This window comes from Prinia subflava, chromosome 18, assembly GCF_021018805.1.
Source record: "Prinia subflava isolate CZ2003 ecotype Zambia chromosome 18, Cam_Psub_1.2, whole genome shotgun sequence".
In the NCBI taxonomy this organism is placed as follows: Eukaryota; Metazoa; Chordata; class Aves; order Passeriformes; family Cisticolidae; genus Prinia; species Prinia subflava.
Window position 1 is genome coordinate 10,729,285 of NC_086264.1, and position 18,722 is coordinate 10,748,006.

Here is an 18,722-nt window from a genome sequence, read left to right on the forward strand (position 1 = left end):
CTCTCCTTGGACAGGAGCATAAAACACTGCCCAGCACCCCATGCTCCAAGTAGTACAGGACAAAATTCCTTTGAATTTGAACACTGGAGTTCCACAATAAACCAAATCCTTTATTTTTGATTAGTCTTACTTTGACTTTCTGAACATCTGATCTGAACACAACCCCCCCGTATTTTTCTGTGCTTCTTTTAAACACTGTGATTCTAGAGCTAGAAAATATTTGACAAAGTCAGGTAATAATACCCAAGAGCACAAGGCTCCTTATTTTTCCAGCTGAACTCCCCAACAGAGAATTAATGACCTCATTAAGTCTTTCAAAATGGGCCACTAACGTTTAATTGATCAGTGGCCCAGGCTGTGTTTTGATCAGCCTCAGTGATGCCCAGGAAGTGATGACAGAGTTCTCTCCAATAAAAAACAGGTGCCTGATGTGCAAGAAGAGACACACACAGTGTGTTCTTCCAGTTAGACATCCCCTCCCCTGTAAGGCGTTTTCTCTTTTCTCCAATGAAGAGAAATCACAGAGAATATTTTATCTCACAGCTCTTCCCCACTTTGGGAAGTCCCACCCTGCCAGCACGGAGATGCTGCAGGACTGAGCTAGTGAGGAATGGTTCATTTTCTGAGAGCTGAGCACTGTGAGAACTGGAATGTTCTTTACATCATACGACTTTAAAGGATTATGGCTATTATATGATTTATATCTTGAGGCTTCAGTAATGAATTATTATAATAAAAACCCACAATCTGCTATTGCAACTACATCAATCAGGTGGTAAAGGAGCAGATACTTTAAGAAATGTCCTTAGACATTTTCTTCAGAGGAAAACATGTATTTTGTAGGCCTCCATATGATGGGGATGGGGCTGTCTGTGCCAGTTTGCTGACAGCAGAATATTAACACAAAGCTCATTGAGGTGTCTTATGTGATCAGTGAGGTACGTGTTTCATTGGCAGCTTTCAGCATCACAGGTGGGCAGGGAAATGAAAGATTTTTGAAGACTTGACAGGGTTTTTATATTGTGAGTGCAAACAAGACCCCCTCAATAACACAGCTTTCAAAGCAACCAGATCTGCTGGGTTTTGTTTGGTTTTAGTATCGATGCCAACTCCTTTTCAACCCAGAAGTCAACGGGAGATTTGTGTAATTTTTCCTTTTATTCTTTAAGATATCATACCCATGAAACTTTTTTGAGCATTGAATATAATGGAATTAATTTTCTGTGGACTGCCACGATAATTTAGATCAGAGCTCTTCCCTCCTGCCTTGTCTTTGCAATGCTGTAACACTGCAACATCAGCTGAAGCAGTGAGCAGTCACAACCACGGCTGCTGCCAGTGACAGCAGCAAAAATCTTAACAGCCACAGCAACAAACACAAATAATCCAATTCTTAGTTAGGAAAAGATGTAACTAATACTTCTGTGCACGTTCAACAGTGAACAAAGCATTCGAGTTCCACAATAAGCTGAAACCTTTATTTTTGATTAGTCTTATTTTGATTTTCTCAAGAATAAGAGCAGTTTGTTTCTTCACAGTGTACAGAAAATACTTTCTTCTTAGCTTACACCCTGGGCTGTCAGAAGTTAACTGTACCTTAAGCTACAGTTTCTGTATTTAAAAGTTGTCTACAGGTACATTCCTCTTAGCACAAAACTGCCAGAGAGACACCTCGTTCTGAACAGCAGCTATTCAAGCACTGGTACACCTCCAGCTTCCTGAAATACGAGGAAAAATTCACTATTTTGAATCATTAAGGTTGCAAACACCTCCAAGATCATCGGGTCCAACCTCTGACAGAACAAACACCACAGCACCGAGTGCCAGCCCTGCCTTTTCCTGAGCACCTCCTGATGATGAATCCATTCCTGATGAAGGCTGTTCCTATGCACAACCCCTGCCATGAAGAAATCCTTCCTGATGCCCAACCTGGACATCCCCTGGCACAGCCTGAGGCCGTTTCCTGTGTTTACTCAAAATTCATCTTAATGCTGAAGGTAGACCGTGCTTCAATTTTCAGCAAAGCAGGGAAAATAAAGGAAATATTTTACAAATTATGTCCAGTCCTACTAGATTTAATCTTCCATCCATTCAGCAGGATAAACTGTTTTGTTCCTCAGCGAGCTCACAGCATTTTAAAGCAACCTGAGCAGTATTTTCCTGGCTACTGGAAAGAACACTCACTTTCTTCTTTCTGCCTCAAATTTACTCAGCAGTTTCCGGAGGCCGCCATTCTTAAAGCCTTGGAAATGCGCTGCCGGGGCTCCCACGGTGATCACGTCATACAGAGCATCTGGAGGGGGAATAAAGAAACACAAACATTTCAATGCTCCCATCCCCACGTCATGGCAACACCGTGACATCTACTCCACAAAGAGTAAGGACAAGTCTTTATCATTTCCCGGGAATAATTGATAATCCGTGTCCCAAGAAGGCCCATGAGCTAATCAATCTTTCCACACAGCCACCTGCATGCTTTAAAAATTCCATCTGATTTATGGCTGCACCTAAATGATGTGCTGCAGTGTTGAACAATATTCCAGCTCTGCAGTTTACAAAGCTGCCACGTAAATTGGCCCGTTGTGTATTCCTCTTTATTGCCCCTTTCATTATTTAACTTGTAGTCACGTTGAGATGCACAGATTGAAGCATTTTGGAGTCAAAAGAGACCATTATGATGGAATAGTCTGAATAATAGAGGCTACAGAATTACAGCTGATGATTCCTGCATCAAGCTTGTGTCTCTTGGTTGAGTGAAGGCATCTCTTTGTTTAGGCATCTAATCTTGATTTAAAGATTGCAAGTGACAATGAATTCACTGCATTCCCAGAAAAGTCAATCAGACTAGAAAAAATCCCTACTTTTTTTCCTAGTTTGAATTTGTTTAGATGTAATGCTAATGTACTTTCAGATGTGATGGTGTTTAATGCTAAATTGGAGAGTCCTGCTCTATGACATACACTAACTTTTTAGATTTGTTTATGAACACAGAGAAAGTCAATTGTTTTCAGCTGGGAAGGTACCAGAATAGGAAATAAACCATACTACTGAATTTTTTGCTGAGAAAACAAACTGTTGTCTCTTTCTGTATATTCCTGATGTCTTTATGACTTCAGGGATGAACTTTCTGTGTGGATATATATTTACAGAAATGGTGCTGAAGCATAATTTTTAAAATAGCTTGTGATTGATTGTCAGTGCAGAGATGAAGGTTTAATTACATCCCAAACCACAATAATTATTTCTTCAAAGTTCAAATTCACATTTACACTAAGTACCTGTTTTGTACCTGAACTTACTGGAGGTATAAAAATACAGTTCAGAATGCGTCATTCTTAAAATGTATTTCTAAAGGAAACATTACAGGATGTTTTTTGAGAACTGTTCTATTCATCAAGGAAGTTTCCCATGTAAATTAAAATCTAGTCCTCTCTTAAAATAGAGCTTTTATTGCATTCTGATGATAAATATCCCTTGAAGCAAGAACACTGTACAAATGATTCACAGTTAATGAACTATGCTTTACTTCCCCAGCTGAATCTCAGAACATATTTGCTCAAATTGATTTGAGCTCTAATGAGTTGGTGACTCTTCAATATTCACTTAAAAGGAGAAGTGACATAATTTCATTAGCCTAAGGTGAGCTTCAGGATTCTTAAATAGCCCATTCTTTCAGGTCTTAATGCAGATTTATCCATAATACATATTCTTTGGCTATTAGAGCTCCATTGGTACTTGACAATAAGGAGTTCTATTGCTTAAAACAGCAGTGGCCTGAAATCAAGATAAGAGATGAACCCATCAGGGTTCTGAATATGTTTAGAGATAACTCATGAAACGACAGGAAAACGTTTTGAAGACTAAACCCTGGTCCTGACTGTTTTAAAAACAGACACGACCCTGTTTATAGCTACTTTGGGAGGGGGGGATTTATCCAGAAGGATAAATATCCTTTATTATCCAGCCTGTGGTCTCCTCTCAGCATGGTCGAGGAGCAGCTGGGACAGGAACACGCCCAGCACAGCAGAGCACCCTCACACAACCTGCATGGGAGAGTGAGGATGGCAAGGGCTGAGTCTTGGGTTATGTATCCAAAAAAAAAAGTGTATTCTATTTCATCTGTTGAAAGCAGTTGTGAAGATGTTTTCCTTTATCTCTTGTAACTCCAGGGGGAAGAGGGTGGATGCCTTCTGATCACAGCCCAGCTGTTAAACCAGGTGGGGCAGTGTTTGTGATCTCTGTCACCACTGCCCACCCTCGGGGATATCTTCTGTTCATGGGCCATTGAGGCTCACCAGTGCCATCACACATTCCATCATCCATTGGGAGATGCTGCACCCAGTGGGGAGGAGCCAACCATTCCTACCCAGATAAAAATGGGGACACAGGGACCCCAGGGATCCTCTGTTCCACTGGATTCCCAGAGGAAGGCTGGACTCATCTCAGCACCATTGAACCTGTCTGCAGGATCATCTCTACTCCAACAGAACCACATCTGTCACTGCAGGAGGATTTATTTGGACTGCATCTAACACCTTGGCCAACAGGGTATCAGGTCGTATTCCTGACTGTTAGGGATTTCTAGGACTTTTGTTTGTTTGCTTGTTTGTTTCTTGTACTACTGCATTTGTATTTTTAATATACCTAGTAAAGAACTGTTATTCCTATTCCCATATTTTCACTGTAAAGCTCCAAATTGAAAAATGATAATAATTTAGAGGGAGGGGTTTTTACATTCTCCATTCCAAGGGAAACTCCAGTTCTCCCTGACAGACACCTGTCAGCAAACACCCACAGCTGGTGATGGGCACAGGGCAGTGTCACTGCCACTTCCCAGAGCACGGGGCAGCAGGGAGTGCTGCAAGGCTTGGGAGGAAGGAAGGCCCCTGGGAGGAAGGCAGGCCCTGTGATGTGCTCCACTTCCACACCAGTGGAGCTCCTTTGACGGACGTGCAGTGCCAGCATCAGTGCGCTGCTGCAGGAGCGCTCCAGGAACTCCAGGAGGGCTCCAGTAACTCCAGGAGCGCTCCAGTAACTCCAGGAGGGCTCCGGTAACTTCGGGAGCGCTCCGGTAACTCCGGGAGCACTCCAGTAACTCTGGGAGCGCTCCAGTAACTCCGGGAGTGCTCCAGTAACTCTGGGAGCGCTTCAGTAACTCCAGGAGCGCTCCAGTAACTCCAGGAGCGCTCCAGTAACTCCAGGAGCGCTCCAGTAACTCCAGGAGCGCTCCAGTAACTCCAGGAGCGCTCCAGTAACTCCGGGAGCGCTCCAGTAACTCCAGGAGCGCTCCAGTAACTCCGGGAGGGCTCCAGTAACTCTGGGAGCGCTCCGGTAACTCCGGGAGCACTCCAGTAACTCCGGGAGGGCTCCAGTAACTCCGGGAGCGCTCCAGTAACTCCGGGAGCGCTCCAGACAGAGCTGAAAATGCAGCAGAGCTCCACAGGAGCTCCCTCTCATTGTCAGGAACAGCTCAACCCCAATTTTGAGTCAGCCTGCCTCCCTCCACAGGAGGCAGTCAGTGTCTCAAAGTGGACAGATGCAAAACAAAAATCACTTCAGTTCGCCAAATCTATTTAAAGCAAGCACATATTGTAAACAGGAACAAAAGCTGCGTCAATATATAAATTTAAGCTCTCTAGTATGATGAAAGGAGCACAATGTGGTGTTTATCAAATGGACAGGGATACTGTTGACCCATAATGAAATAGTGTTTTTCTCAAAGCTACTCCTACTGAAAGTTCAAGCACACCTTCTCTTCCACATCAGCACCCAATAACAACCCAAATTAAAGTTAAGGAAAAGTAAACCTGTTGTTATACATGTCAAACCAAAAAAACAAAAAAACAAAAACAAAACCAAAACAAAAACCACAAAAAACCCAAACAATAAACAAAAACACACACACACAAAAAACCCACAAAAAAACCCCCAACAAAAAAACCCCAAAAACCCCCAAACAAACAAACAACAAAACCACCAAAAAAACCCCTAAAAAAAGCAAAAAACCAACCAAACAAAAAAACCAAGCAGTGCTGGGCTCATTACAACTTCCTAAGAAGTAGGATAAATTAAATTTAGAAGCAATGCTGTCCTTTATGGAACCATGTAGCTCCCATCACCTGGGCTGGTGAGCTCACCCCAGCAACCTCTGGAAGGAAAAATTCTGTATTTTGCTCTATCACTGCCTCTGGTGGAAAACTGGAGGGGAGGGAAGAAAATCCACCTTGAAACAAGAGGGTTAAGTCTGGCTTTTCCAGCATTGTGGATCACAATGAAAAATGAAGTGTGTGCCTGAGAAGGGTGTGAGTCTCACTGAGCATTGTGCAGTGTCACTACAAATCATGACAGGATTAGCTCTGCACTGCTACAGGAGAATATTTTTAACCAGGCATAGGTTACCAATACATTTCAGTGAACACATATTCTGCATTTATTTATTTGCTTGAAGTGTCATAGGAACAAAACAAGGACATCCCTGGTATCTGTTTTTAGAAAGGAATTTAGAAGAAATTTAGTCAATCAGCCCTTAGTTTTCCAAGATCTGCAGTAAATGTGCACAACTTGAAGATGAGGCAGAGAAATTCCTTGCACAGCTTTAACTTTGGACCTGATCTCTAAATTTCAGTGTAACTATTTCAAGGCATGCTTTGTCATACTTGGGGAATTTCTTTACCTTTCAATCGAGGACTGTGCACGTGCATTCTTTGCAGATGGAGATTTATTGGGATGAATTCCAGTGTTTTTTCTCCTTTGCTACAGCTTGACTTAAAGGAAGAACCTGAAAAACAAAAGTTTAAAGAATCATTGTCTTAAGCGCCCAGATGTTTTTGTATTCCTTTTAAAGTGAGGACAATATTTGCATGTCAGGAGTCAGCTTTAATTTACTTTTAATGTGTAATTGCATATTACAAGATGAAAGAGTCTCAGCATGTATCCATACTGGAAGCAACAAACCAGCTTTTAATTCACAGAACAACCTAATTTTTTATTCTAGGACACAGATACTTTTCCCTGCTGTCTGAAATCAGTCTGCAGTCTGCTGGAGACGATGCAGCACTTAATGTGCATTATGTTTATTCTGTGCTAAACCACAAGGGTACAGAGGAATGATTGCACTGTGTTTTTTCCAAGTAACGTTTTTTTCTTCAAAGCAAAGTATTATATTGAATAGGCTGTGCATTCAAACTGGAAGTGGGGAGATTTGGATTGGATATTAGGAAGAAATTCTTTAATGTCAGGGTTGCCCAGAGGAGCTGTGGGTGCCCCACAGGCTGGATGGGAGTTGGAGCAACCTGGTCTGGAGGAAGCTGTCTCTGCCTGTGGCAGGGGGGTTGGAACTTGATAATCTTTAAGGTCCCTTCCAATCCAAACCATCCTAGGATTCTAAAATTTTATGTGTTTCATTCCTGCTGAATATGCCAGGATTTCATTGACAATCTAATAAATTCTTAAATCTTCCTGATAGGAGATACTTCCATAAAATCCCAGTTCCCTACCCATGTGCTTCCCAAGCTAACAATCTAATAAATTCCTCGATCTTCCAGATAGGAGATATTTCCATAAAATCCCAGCTCCCTACCCGTGTGCTTCCCCAGCTCTGCCAGGGTGTCCTGGTACACGCCCAGCATCTGGTCACAGTGAGCGATCACACTCCTGCGCATGTTGTCCCAGTGAGGAGCAAGCTCCCCCAGGTCCTTCAGCTCCTGATTCCTGCACCAAAAGGCAAAAAGAAAAGGCACAAATTAATTCATTAATCCATTAAGATTCATCCAAATCAACAAGTTTGTTACAAAAGATCAGGAAGATTTCCTAACTGAAATAAAATCTGTTTTCGGAATGCTTGTAAGATCTGCTTTTCATCTCTTTTAACAAATACACAGTAAAGAATGTCAGCAGATAATGCAGAATTTTCATGTTCAAAACTCATCTGGTATAAATGCAGTAACCTTCAAACTTTCATGGAGGAAAGAAAGCTTCCAGGCTCCAGAGAGCAAGTAACTTTTTGTGAAGGAACATTAAACACCTTTGGAAAGAATACAAAGTTTGCTTTTCCTCCAAATCTTTCAGTAGAGTTGTTTTGATACACTACTCTTTGGATACTTTCATACACGCTTCATAAACGTATTTCTAGCAGTGTTTCTACAAAAACAGTTTAACCAACACGCCAGCCCTCACCACATCTCTTCAGCATTCAAACCAAAACATTCACACACAAAAAACCCCAACACCAGTCCCCTAAAATGTCATGTCCAGCCTCACAGTGTTCACCAGGTCACAACAGCAGTGCTATGGCAACCAAAGATGTCACTGGAAATCCAAAAGGAAATCCAAAAGGAAATCCAAAAGGAAATCCAAAAGGAAATTATCATTTTTCCTCTACACTCTTGAGAGCTGACCTGAGTGAAATAGAGATAATTTGAATTTCCTGCACAAACAAGCTTAGTGGGCTTTCTGTTTGGTTTTCCCTCTTGTAAAGGAAGTTTCTTCTGTATCTGTCCCAAAAGCCACTTTGTGGGACCTGCTTTTAAGGAAAATGGAAGATCTTGAGTCAGTCTTCAATCATCTGCAATTGTGCAGGAGAAAATGTTTGCAGCACAACCAATTTTCCTCATTTTCCTTGGAGCATCAAGAAGTGTTTCACGGCAGTTCTTGGAAGTCTCCAAAAAGGCTTGCAGAGGACAGCTCTCGCATACAGAAAAATTACAGAAGAAAAAGGGAAAATGAGGAAGAAGAGGTGGAAAGAGGGAGGAAAGGACCAGCGAGGCTGCAGCACAGGAGCACAGAGTTCACCGGTGTGAGCAGCAGATCTGACCATTAGTCAAAAATTTTAATTATTTCTCAAACAGATCATTTTAATTATTTCTCAAACAGATCACACTGCCACAGTGATGCTTTCCCATCATTTTTAGCCTTGCATTGCTGTGAGCAGTGTTAGAATGAGCTCCATGGGCAAAACTCTGCTCCTGGTGGAGGTGACAATCCAAACCAATCAGGTGGCACTGGATGCAGAATTAAATTATTTAAAGAATTAAATTCTTTAAATTCTTATTTAAAGAATTAAAGCATTTCATTTATACACATCCCTGAAAATGTCAACATGGGAACAAAGATTACAACACATGAACTTGCTGAGAGTTTATGTTAATGACATGATTACCTTTGGCCATTTAATTGCTCCTGAAGCTGAACCAATTCAGCTTTCCTCCATCAATTCAAACTGGCAATGTTGTAGCAGAAGGATAATCTGCCATGAAAGGATAAACCCAACATTCTCAATTTTCCTAGCCAGCTTTTAGCAGTTTAACTTGAGGTGTCCCCTTAAATTAAAATCTTGGGGCTTCCTTCTCAGAAAAGAGTGTAAAATTGGTCAGGATATGCAATTTTGTTTATGTGCAGTGATAATATTTGGGCCTTTAATATTTATGGTGTCTGATTTAATAGTTTTAGCAACAATTTAACCTGGCTGGCTCCCAAAACTTTACTACTCCTTCTGTTCAGGAATACAATATTCTCTCCAGGAATTCCATCCCTGCCTCCATCTAAGCTCATGCCTGGAGCTGCTGGACTCAAGCTGAAGTTAAACAACAGCAGAAATAGCAACATTTTAACATTTTATCTCAGATTAAAACACCCAACCAAACCCAAAAACTTCTTTAACTGGCTCACTATGAGTTAACTGCACTGACACCAATAGCAGTGGGAAGCTTAAATCCCTCAATATTAATTTTAATGGGTTTCCAAGAAATATCAAATCCTGCCCCCATTACTGGTGGCGAGGTTGGTATTTGTTTCTTCTCAGAAACATGTACAAATCACTGAAATAAAATTTCAGCCCTCAATAATGTCACCAAGCAGCAATTTTTGATACATACAACTTCAAAAATCCAGTGGTGCAATTCCTAGTGAAGCATAAACATGACAAATTCAAAACCTAAAAAATGAAGTGATTTTGGCCTCCACCAAACAAAATGAGCATCTGAAATCTACTTTTACAACACATCAGAAGCAAAGAGCTTAGCAGGATTTAAAACAAGATGAGACATTTCTGCAGATTATATTTGCAGAACTTCTATAATATTGTAACAGCATAAAAATTCTGATTATTTATCAAACAGGAGCTTTGGAGTAAATATACACCATAAGCTTTGGGATATGACTCAATCACTCATAAGTAAAGGGAGCTTAGAAGCTTCTTTCTCAGGAAAGGAGCACAGAAATTATTTTTCCTAACAAAGTTCACTTTAAAATATATGGATAACCATTTCATCTTTTTTGTTGTTGTTGTTGGTTTTTTATTAGAACAGAAGCAGATAAAATTACTCTCATTTTTCTTTGCTACAAGATATGCTTCTGTGATATATAGCCAATAAACTCCAGACAAACAATGCAACATTCCCTCCAGAAATAAAATAATCATCGTTTTTTCACTGTGTTTTTGCAAACCAGGCAAATAATTATTAAGGATTTAATCCTGTTTGGGGAAGCCTGGTGCTGATGGGACAGGGCAGTCATTTCTGATGCAGGGGACAGCTTGAATGTGTGCTTTGTACTCTGGAGAGAGGGCTCAAGTTCAGTAATTGAAATTGGAAATTTGCTTATGAGTTGTGATCACAAATGCCCTGGTCCAGAGGTGGAATTTCCTTTCAGCCAGATCTCTTCCTGTGCTGATCCAGTTCCACCTGCTGCATCTACGAATGCAAGTTTTAATTGAATAGGTCAATCAACTTTCTAAACATTATTATAAACTAAGTCTTTTTTATAATCGTTAGGTTCAAAGAAACACTTGGCTAATCTTGCATGACAAGTGTAAAATGTCTGGACTGGATTTGTGTAAAGAAATATTAAAACCAGCAGAAAGGACTCATTGGAACACCTCAAAGAGGAAACAGAAATAATTTGTAATAAAAACCAGCAAAGCAAAAGCAGACTGTATGACCCTTACTAGAACAATAAAAATTACCATATAGCTCCTACTCAAATTTCTTTCAGGGAGGTTTGAAGGATAAAATCTTTCATTCATGCATTTCTTTAAAAACATTATTTCGTACTGAAACTTGAAGTTAAACACCCTTAGAGGTTACACATTTCAAAGCATCATGTCAGCAAATGAAAGAGTTTGGTTAACAATGAACACTGCAGCTTTATCAAGAGATAAACAATCTTAAGAGCTGTGAGAAAAGGGAATCTAAACTACAATTTATAATGAATACTGAACAGGATTAACACTTACTTGCATATTTTTATAGGTAATTGCTTCAGACCTGACTGTATTGAAGCCACAATGAAAATAAAATTAAACAGGCTGAGTATGGCAAGAAGTGGCTTCTGAGACAAAAATATTTATCCTTTTATAGTAACCGGGGGAAAAGACACAGAGGAGAATTCTTCAGAGGAGAAGAGCCTGAAGGTGGTGCAGTGTGTGTTTGTGAGACTCCAGCAGCATCCTGCACACGATTTACTGGGTAACAATGCAAGGACTCCACAAGAACACACATTTCACAAATATTTCAAAAAGGGAAGCCCAGACAGAGCTGGAGCTCCAGCCCACACTTCACACGGGGATAGATGGCACAGATTCCCATCTGCTGCTGTTCCACGAGTTTGCTCCTCGTGGTTATCCCCTCCCTCAGACTGCATCAATCACTTTGTCTCTCTTTCTCTTTTTTTGAACAGCTCAATCACATTGGCAATCAGCAAAATCAGAAGCTCTTATCTCAATCCTTGCGCAATTTTTTACTTCTTTCTCAAAGCTTTTCTTTATTTTGGTGAGGAGAAAACATCACTGTGGTGATTTTTCACTATGAGTTTATCCAGGGAGGTGAATTCTACAATATGAAATAATAACAAGGGCTATTACTTGCATTATGCCTTTGGAGAGAATAAAGCAGTAGTAGTAAAAGTGGTTAAAGTAATCCTCTAACATTTAAAAGGCATTTACCCATGGGGCAAATGAAAATATGGCAAGTGCATGAACTGTGAGAGTCAGCATAATCTATTTTTATTGCTTACTAAAAACAACCTTACACATAAGTATTCTCAAACAAGATGAGGCCATAAATGCCTAAACACAGTACTAAATGAATAAAATAATATATTATAACAATTCATAGGATTTTTATAACCCATCATCACCATGCATAAGTACGTATCAGTCCACTGACTTTATTAAAATCAAGATTCCAGTCTCCCACATGCTGTTCTATTGGCATAAAAACATCACACAGAAGCAACAGATGGGGTAAATCAGAAAAGAGAAGGAGCTTCATATTGTAGAACAAACAAAAAATCTCTGTGAAGGAAGGAATTGCTGGAAGTGCCAAGGATGGCTTTGGGATGCAACACTGGGTCACAGAATTATTCTTACACATGGGATCAGATGCCCATCATTTCAGGAGGAAGGAGGCAATATCTTCTACATCACCCCTTATCACAGCAAAAAGAAGGAGAGCCCTGGAATACTTGAAATAAAGGTGTTTCCCCAAATTTTATCAGCACAGCTCACAAGGATGCAAGGACAGGCTGCCACTTTAATCACTGCCATGGGGAATTGGACAGATAAAAGATTTTGGGACCCCTGTGTTCCCTATCCTCCTTTTTCTCTTTTTCCCTATATTCCTTTTTCTTTTAGGCCATGTACATCCTAATGATTGTCCCACATCTCTCCTGGTTACAAATATGAACTAAGGTTTCAAACAAACATGACTTGGGCATCCTTTTCTTATGCCAACTAATTTAGATTAGCCAGAGGAATGTCATTTTTATCCTCATTGCTCCTTTACTCGTGACAAACCTGTCCTTTTCCACTGCACGATGTTTGTCTGTGCTATTAGCTCTACCCAGACACACAGCCAAACACTCCACAGGGTTGTTCACACCCCTGTCCTTTGCTGATCCTTGATAAAATGTGAACATCCCAGAATATTGGTACTGTTAACCAAATGTTGGTGTTCACAGATTGTCATGGTTTAGGGCAAATTTGGGAAGAAACACCGATTTAAAATCATGACCACGCTTTAGCACAGTTCATTGCTCAGAATTTATGAGGTCACTGGAGTCCCAAAAATTCTGAGCTGTCAATTCTCTTGTTCAGTTCCAATTGTAAATTCTTAGTAGCCAAAAAGTGCCTGTTCCATACCTCAAATTGCCATTTTTAAGCTCATTTGCACGATTCCAAATCAGAAAAATACTATTTATTGCTCACTACTGCTGCTGCTTCCTCCTTACCTTCTCATATCCTCCTTTATGTGCAGATTTATTAATTCTTTAGGAACATGGAAGGAGAGGGTGGTCTCAGCCATCTGCTCCCGGATCCGCATCCACTTGTTGTCAGAGGTAGGGAATCTGTATAATTTACACACTGGGTTTCTCAACACTGCAAACAGGAAAAAGAATATCATATTATATCATATAATATCATATAATATCATATAATATCATATAATATCATATAATATCATATAATATCATTGCTTTACTGTGGTTACATGGCTCTGAAAATTTATGACAATAACCTGTTAGAATTAACATACTATTTTCCCCTTTGCTTACAAAATTGGGTTTAGAACTGTTAAAATTCTACTAAAAACATTTAAATTTTATTTTATATTTATACCAGCATGTGGAGGACAAAGTATTGTTAGTCCATCAATAAATCTCATTTTCCCAGCAGTGTAGGTAATCTTTGAATTTAGGTCTTCAAAGTAGTGAGAATCCAAATTAGACTCTTTTTTACCCTTTTATATCTAGGTCCTAAGGAGTTTATCAAGGATTTTATTTTCCAAGAGCTCTTAAATTCACACTCAGAATCTTTTACACAAAAAATACACATTTACCTGTGAGAACCTAATGCAAATATGTAGCTGAAGAATCTCCTTCCTCCCATCTTCCCCCATCACCATAAAGGAGAAAAGAAACCCCAGAAAACCCATCAGGACTGCAGCAAGGGACAAACAGCACTGAAAATATGGATCCAAAGTTGTGACTTTTATCGTTGCTGGAATTATTAAACTCCTCTCCAGGTGCTAGCTGAATTTTCAGGTCTTTGATTCAGGTCTGAGTTTTCAGATGGGGATAATCTCAAGTGTGCTATAAGTCTTTTAAAATGGTCAAATCGTATCTCCATGGGTTGAGGAAGAAAATTTCATTTACAAACTCAGCAAAAAAAGCCTGGGAATTTTTGCCAAAGAATCCAAATAATTCCAATATGCAGTTTTGCTAAAGCGTGAGACTGTCAGTAAAAACTGCAGAGTATTTGATGTTTTCCTTATGAACAGAACCACTGAAGACATAAGATTCCATAAAAATCTCAGAAGTATCCTCCTTTCCAATCACACCAATAATTCATTTCTAACTATAACAAGCTGTCTACAACAGAATTTCAGCAGGCATGTAAAAACACCCAAACAACAAGAATGGCAAGACTAGAATTGGCTTTTATAAAAAGAAGTTATTAAAATTAGTGGAAGTTTCATAAACATAATCCTTCCTGTATTTAGACAGCAATCATGGATCAAAATCTACATGAACTGCAGTGGTTAAAAAAGAGAAAAGCCAATTTTAAAAGGTTTTCTCTACAGCATCAAGCCTAAAAGCCAATGCCATATATTTACTCATCCATATTTTGGACATTCTCATTTTTAAATATGACAACCTCTGTGCTTTTTATTCCATGCAATATCCTTCACATTGCTTCCCCTGAAAGTAGAATTAAAAAAATAATAAAAGATTGAATACTCTGGTTTTATTTTCATTCCCTATTGACTATAGATCAAAGCATATCTATCTGTGCCATATAATAATTTACTAACAGTGTTTCTATTCATATCTTTCTTTGTAGCAGAGGTATATGACATGTATTACCTCAGGAATAATATTTACAGCTTTCTTCATTTTGCTTAATTTCAATTATTCTCTTTTTTTGATTTAGTATGCAATTTGTTTACACGCAAACAACCAGCAGACTCTCCAGAATTACAAATAAATAAATGGATTTTGAGGCATAAATTCAATCTCTTGGGGTGCAGAAGGAACAGTGATAAGGCTCTGAAAGCACCACTCACTCAACACGCATCTCACAACTCAGGGCTGTGAATTCCCTACCCTAACATTTAAATTTCAGAGAATGCCAGCCTGCTTTTCTGTGCCTACAGGCTTTAAGGATTCACAGAGGGGTGTTTTTTTTTTTTCCAGTTTCATCATTTTGAAGGCCTGATAAACAAGAAGGAGCAGGAAGCACCAGAAAGGTTTACAGCAGTATCCACATGTACTAAATGTGTGTGAGGAGTGCACGCTGCTCTGAGCGTGGCTCTGCATGAGCACAGCAGGGAAATGAGGCTGACAGCGTAAAAGGAGAGCTAAAATATTCTAAGAAAAGAAATTGGGAATTCAGTGAAAAAAGTGGGACTGACAAAACCAGGAACCAGTGCCTGGTGCAGGCAGGAAAGTGGAGACCATGGTGGATGAGAAGAGAGAGCCACAAGCACGGGAAATGGACTGAAGAGTAATTATTTATTAGAACAAAGTTCCTGTGAGTGAAAACTCTTCCCAATATCCTGCATGCTGTCATTTCTTGTATAGGCACCTGCAGTTCTGCTCATTCCCCTCAGTTCTTTAGAAAAAATCCCTGAAAACCCAAAAAATGACCCAAAAAGAAAAAGCATTCCAAGGTATGTTTGAATTTATAAACCCTACTAGTGCTGGGTGGGGTTTGGTTTTATATTGTGTTTATATATGGGAATAATAAATGTGAAAATGTTGTCTAGACTTCAGTATTCCTAAAAATGAGATCTACCTTGGAAGTTCCAACAAAATACATTCACAACCTACAGCATTTTCCCAAACAAAAGGAGTCAACAAAACCCCCCAGTCAAACCCACACACAGCAGAGGCAACAAATAGAAAAAAATTAGTTGTGAATCAATGTTGTTCTCTGAACAAAAATGTCATTTCTTCAAGTGCCACCACTCTGGATGAGGTACAGAATCAGAATCAAAAACTGCACTGAGTTAGACCAAATCCTTGAACTGGCTCTGTGTCTTTCTCCAAAAAAAGCCATAAATAAATATCTAGAGACACAAAAAACCCTCCCTGCCTCCAGCTACTTCCAGTTCAGGAATTTCTGGAGCCAAAAGTAGTTCCTGTACATCCTCAATTAACATCTTTCTCCTCTTGAATTGATGAAAATAAATGGTCATTCTGAAGAAGAAACCTTTTCTCTTTCTGATCTAGCCTCAACAACTCCCAGAAAAAACATAACAGCATTCATGCATATATGGAAGAATTTAATTTTCAGAGGGTTTTAGCACTTCCCTCAGACTGCAAAGCCGATTCAATAAGTCAGAGAAGTCGGATGAAAAAGTTTCAGTAAAGGTTTTAAAAGGCTGTAAAACTTCAGCAGCCTTCCTCCCCCAGCTGTGTGCAGCAAACACCGAATTCTCGACAGCGCTGAGGTTTCAGATGACCCACATAACTTATTTGTGACATTGTTACTGCAGAGTAATGGAGACTCATAAACGGGGGCTAATAAAAGTTTTATGGTGCAGCATATCAGCGTGTAATATTTCTCAGCATAATGAAAGAGAAATAGATCTGGTTTAACACTCAAGCCCAGGGTTGACCTGGAATTGAGAATGCCTTGCCAACAGCTCCCTTCGTTCTAGGACAGATTCCAGATCAAACTGAGACTGCCACTTCATCAGCTGGGAGAGAGATTGATTGTCTGGGGCATTCACTTCCAAATAATGCATAATTATTTAACAGGATGCCATGCAATGACACAACAAACTCCTGATGTAAATTCATGCCCATGGAAGTCACTGCCTTGAAAATCCTTGAAGGGTAGAGATGTAGGAGATGGAGATTCCAGCACAGCTTCAGAAAGCAGAATTGACACACGTTTCTTCAAGTTCCTCAGCAAAATGATAATGCCAAATATATAAAATATAAATATAAAACACTCAAATATCTGTGCAGCCTTTGAAAAGACATTTGAGCTCTGCCACAAACCTGTGTGATTTCCTCAGGACCACACACAGCATTTCAAGAGCCACCTCTCAGAAATGTTGGAATTCTTACCTGCATTTAAGGAGGGCAGGTTGTCTTTCCCACTTAGGCCTTCAGTGGCTGTGCACTCACGGACCAACGCACACTGCAAAGGAAACACAACCACAAACGTGACACATTCAGGGGTCTGAAATAAATCCATGGCAGTTTGTAAAAGGCAGGCTGAAAACATCACTGATAATAATATAAACTTCCCAAGTCTTAATTATAATTTACATTTTTATCGTCTTTGTATTTCTGTTCCAAGATACTGTAACACAATCAGAATTATAGCCAAGAAAATGACAAATCTGCTGCTCCAAAATAAAACAGGAATCTTTCCTACCAGTATAAGGGCAGAAATGTTGAGAGATATGAATAGTTTAGCTTAATAAGTAAGTTTTCTAATAAGAATAAGGCACTTTAGTTTAAAACAATTTTTGACAAGCTTTGTGCTTTCAAAGAGGTTTCTTTAGGCAAAGCAGTTTTCACATGCACAGTGCAAGAAAACACTTCATTAATCTTTAAACAAGAGCAAAGTAGGAAGCACAAAAAACTCTTTGAAATGTGCTCACATCTTTTGATTGAAGTAATTTGTTATACAAGTGAACTGGAATATTGCTTTGATAAGATTAGTGCGTCAAAGTATAAAAAGTTTATGGGAAAATCAATCAGTGTACACCTATGTTAAATGTAGTATGACATGAGACATAAATAATGCCTTTTTAATGCTCCTCCTACCCCCAGCCAGAAATAAATGGAATTCTCTAAAGGGGATAGGGAGCTCTGTCCCCAGGGCTTCCCCAATTTTAGAAGCTCAGTGGAGAACTTGAGGCAGATGTACTCTCTACCAGGTGATATAAAATGAATTTAGCCATCACCTTCCTCTTCCACGAGAAATTCCTGCACCTAGTTTATCTTAAAGTGAGCAAATCCAGTTCAAAACTTAATTATTTTGTATAAATCCAACGACTCGACGTTCTCACAATTGCATCCTCAGTATAAACAGATAAACCAAGCCTGTGCTGCAACTGATTTGTACAAACCAAGGACTCCTTTAAAGACCCCAGAAAATTCATCTGTCATGAGCCTGGTCTGTCTTTACAAGTATCAGAAACCCCTAGAAAACTTCTGCTATTAAAACCCTCCTTCTCCCCCAGGCCAGCCACAGCTCATTAATTACATCTCAAATAATTGCAAGGAGGCTCATTCCACATTTTGAAGTGGAAGAAAAGCAAAATAAAAGAGAAGGCTGAAAAAACAGCTCGTGTTGCCTGTATTGTGCAAGTTTTACAGCTCAAAATCAGAAAGATTTCACAGCATATGTTGCCTTTTTGGAAGTGGTCCCACCCATTTACTTTTTTAAAAGAGCAGGGAATTCCTCTGAGATAAGTAGTGGGGAAAAAAAAGTAAAATCTACCCTCAGAATTTCACCCAGAAGCAGACTGGTTTGGCTAAGCAGAAAAGATATTGAAAATAATGTCCTTTTCTCAAAAATAGTCTTATATGTTACTTCCAAACAAAAAAAAAATCTGCATTCCCTGCAGCAATATTTCCTTTTTTCTTTCATTCTGAACAGAACGCACCATAGTGTTATGCAGTAAAATGTTGCATTAGGGCTGCAAAAAATTGTGAAGCTGCCCCTCTGCAAGGGAATTCACCTCCTCTTTGGTTTTCCTGTC

General features: G+C 39.5%; 1 protein-coding gene across 3 annotated transcripts in view; it reads right to left on the reverse strand.

Moving 5' to 3' along the window:
- The window catches only part of INPP4B (inositol polyphosphate-4-phosphatase type II B), a 221,803-nt gene that overhangs the window by 56,716 nt on the left and 146,365 nt on the right, over nucleotides 1–18,722 (reverse strand). For all 3 annotated transcript variants that reach the window (XM_063415120.1, XM_063415119.1, XM_063415121.1), the window contains 5 exons: nucleotides 17,074–17,146; nucleotides 13,225–13,372; nucleotides 7,580–7,710; nucleotides 6,674–6,778; nucleotides 2,185–2,293 (listed from right to left, as the gene is read on the reverse strand). In XM_063415120.1, coding sequence (XP_063271190.1) covers nucleotides 2,185–2,293; nucleotides 6,674–6,778; nucleotides 7,580–7,710; nucleotides 13,225–13,372; nucleotides 17,074–17,146 — 566 coding nt within the window. The remainder of the gene's footprint in view (nucleotides 1–2,184; nucleotides 2,294–6,673; nucleotides 6,779–7,579; nucleotides 7,711–13,224; nucleotides 13,373–17,073; nucleotides 17,147–18,722) is intronic.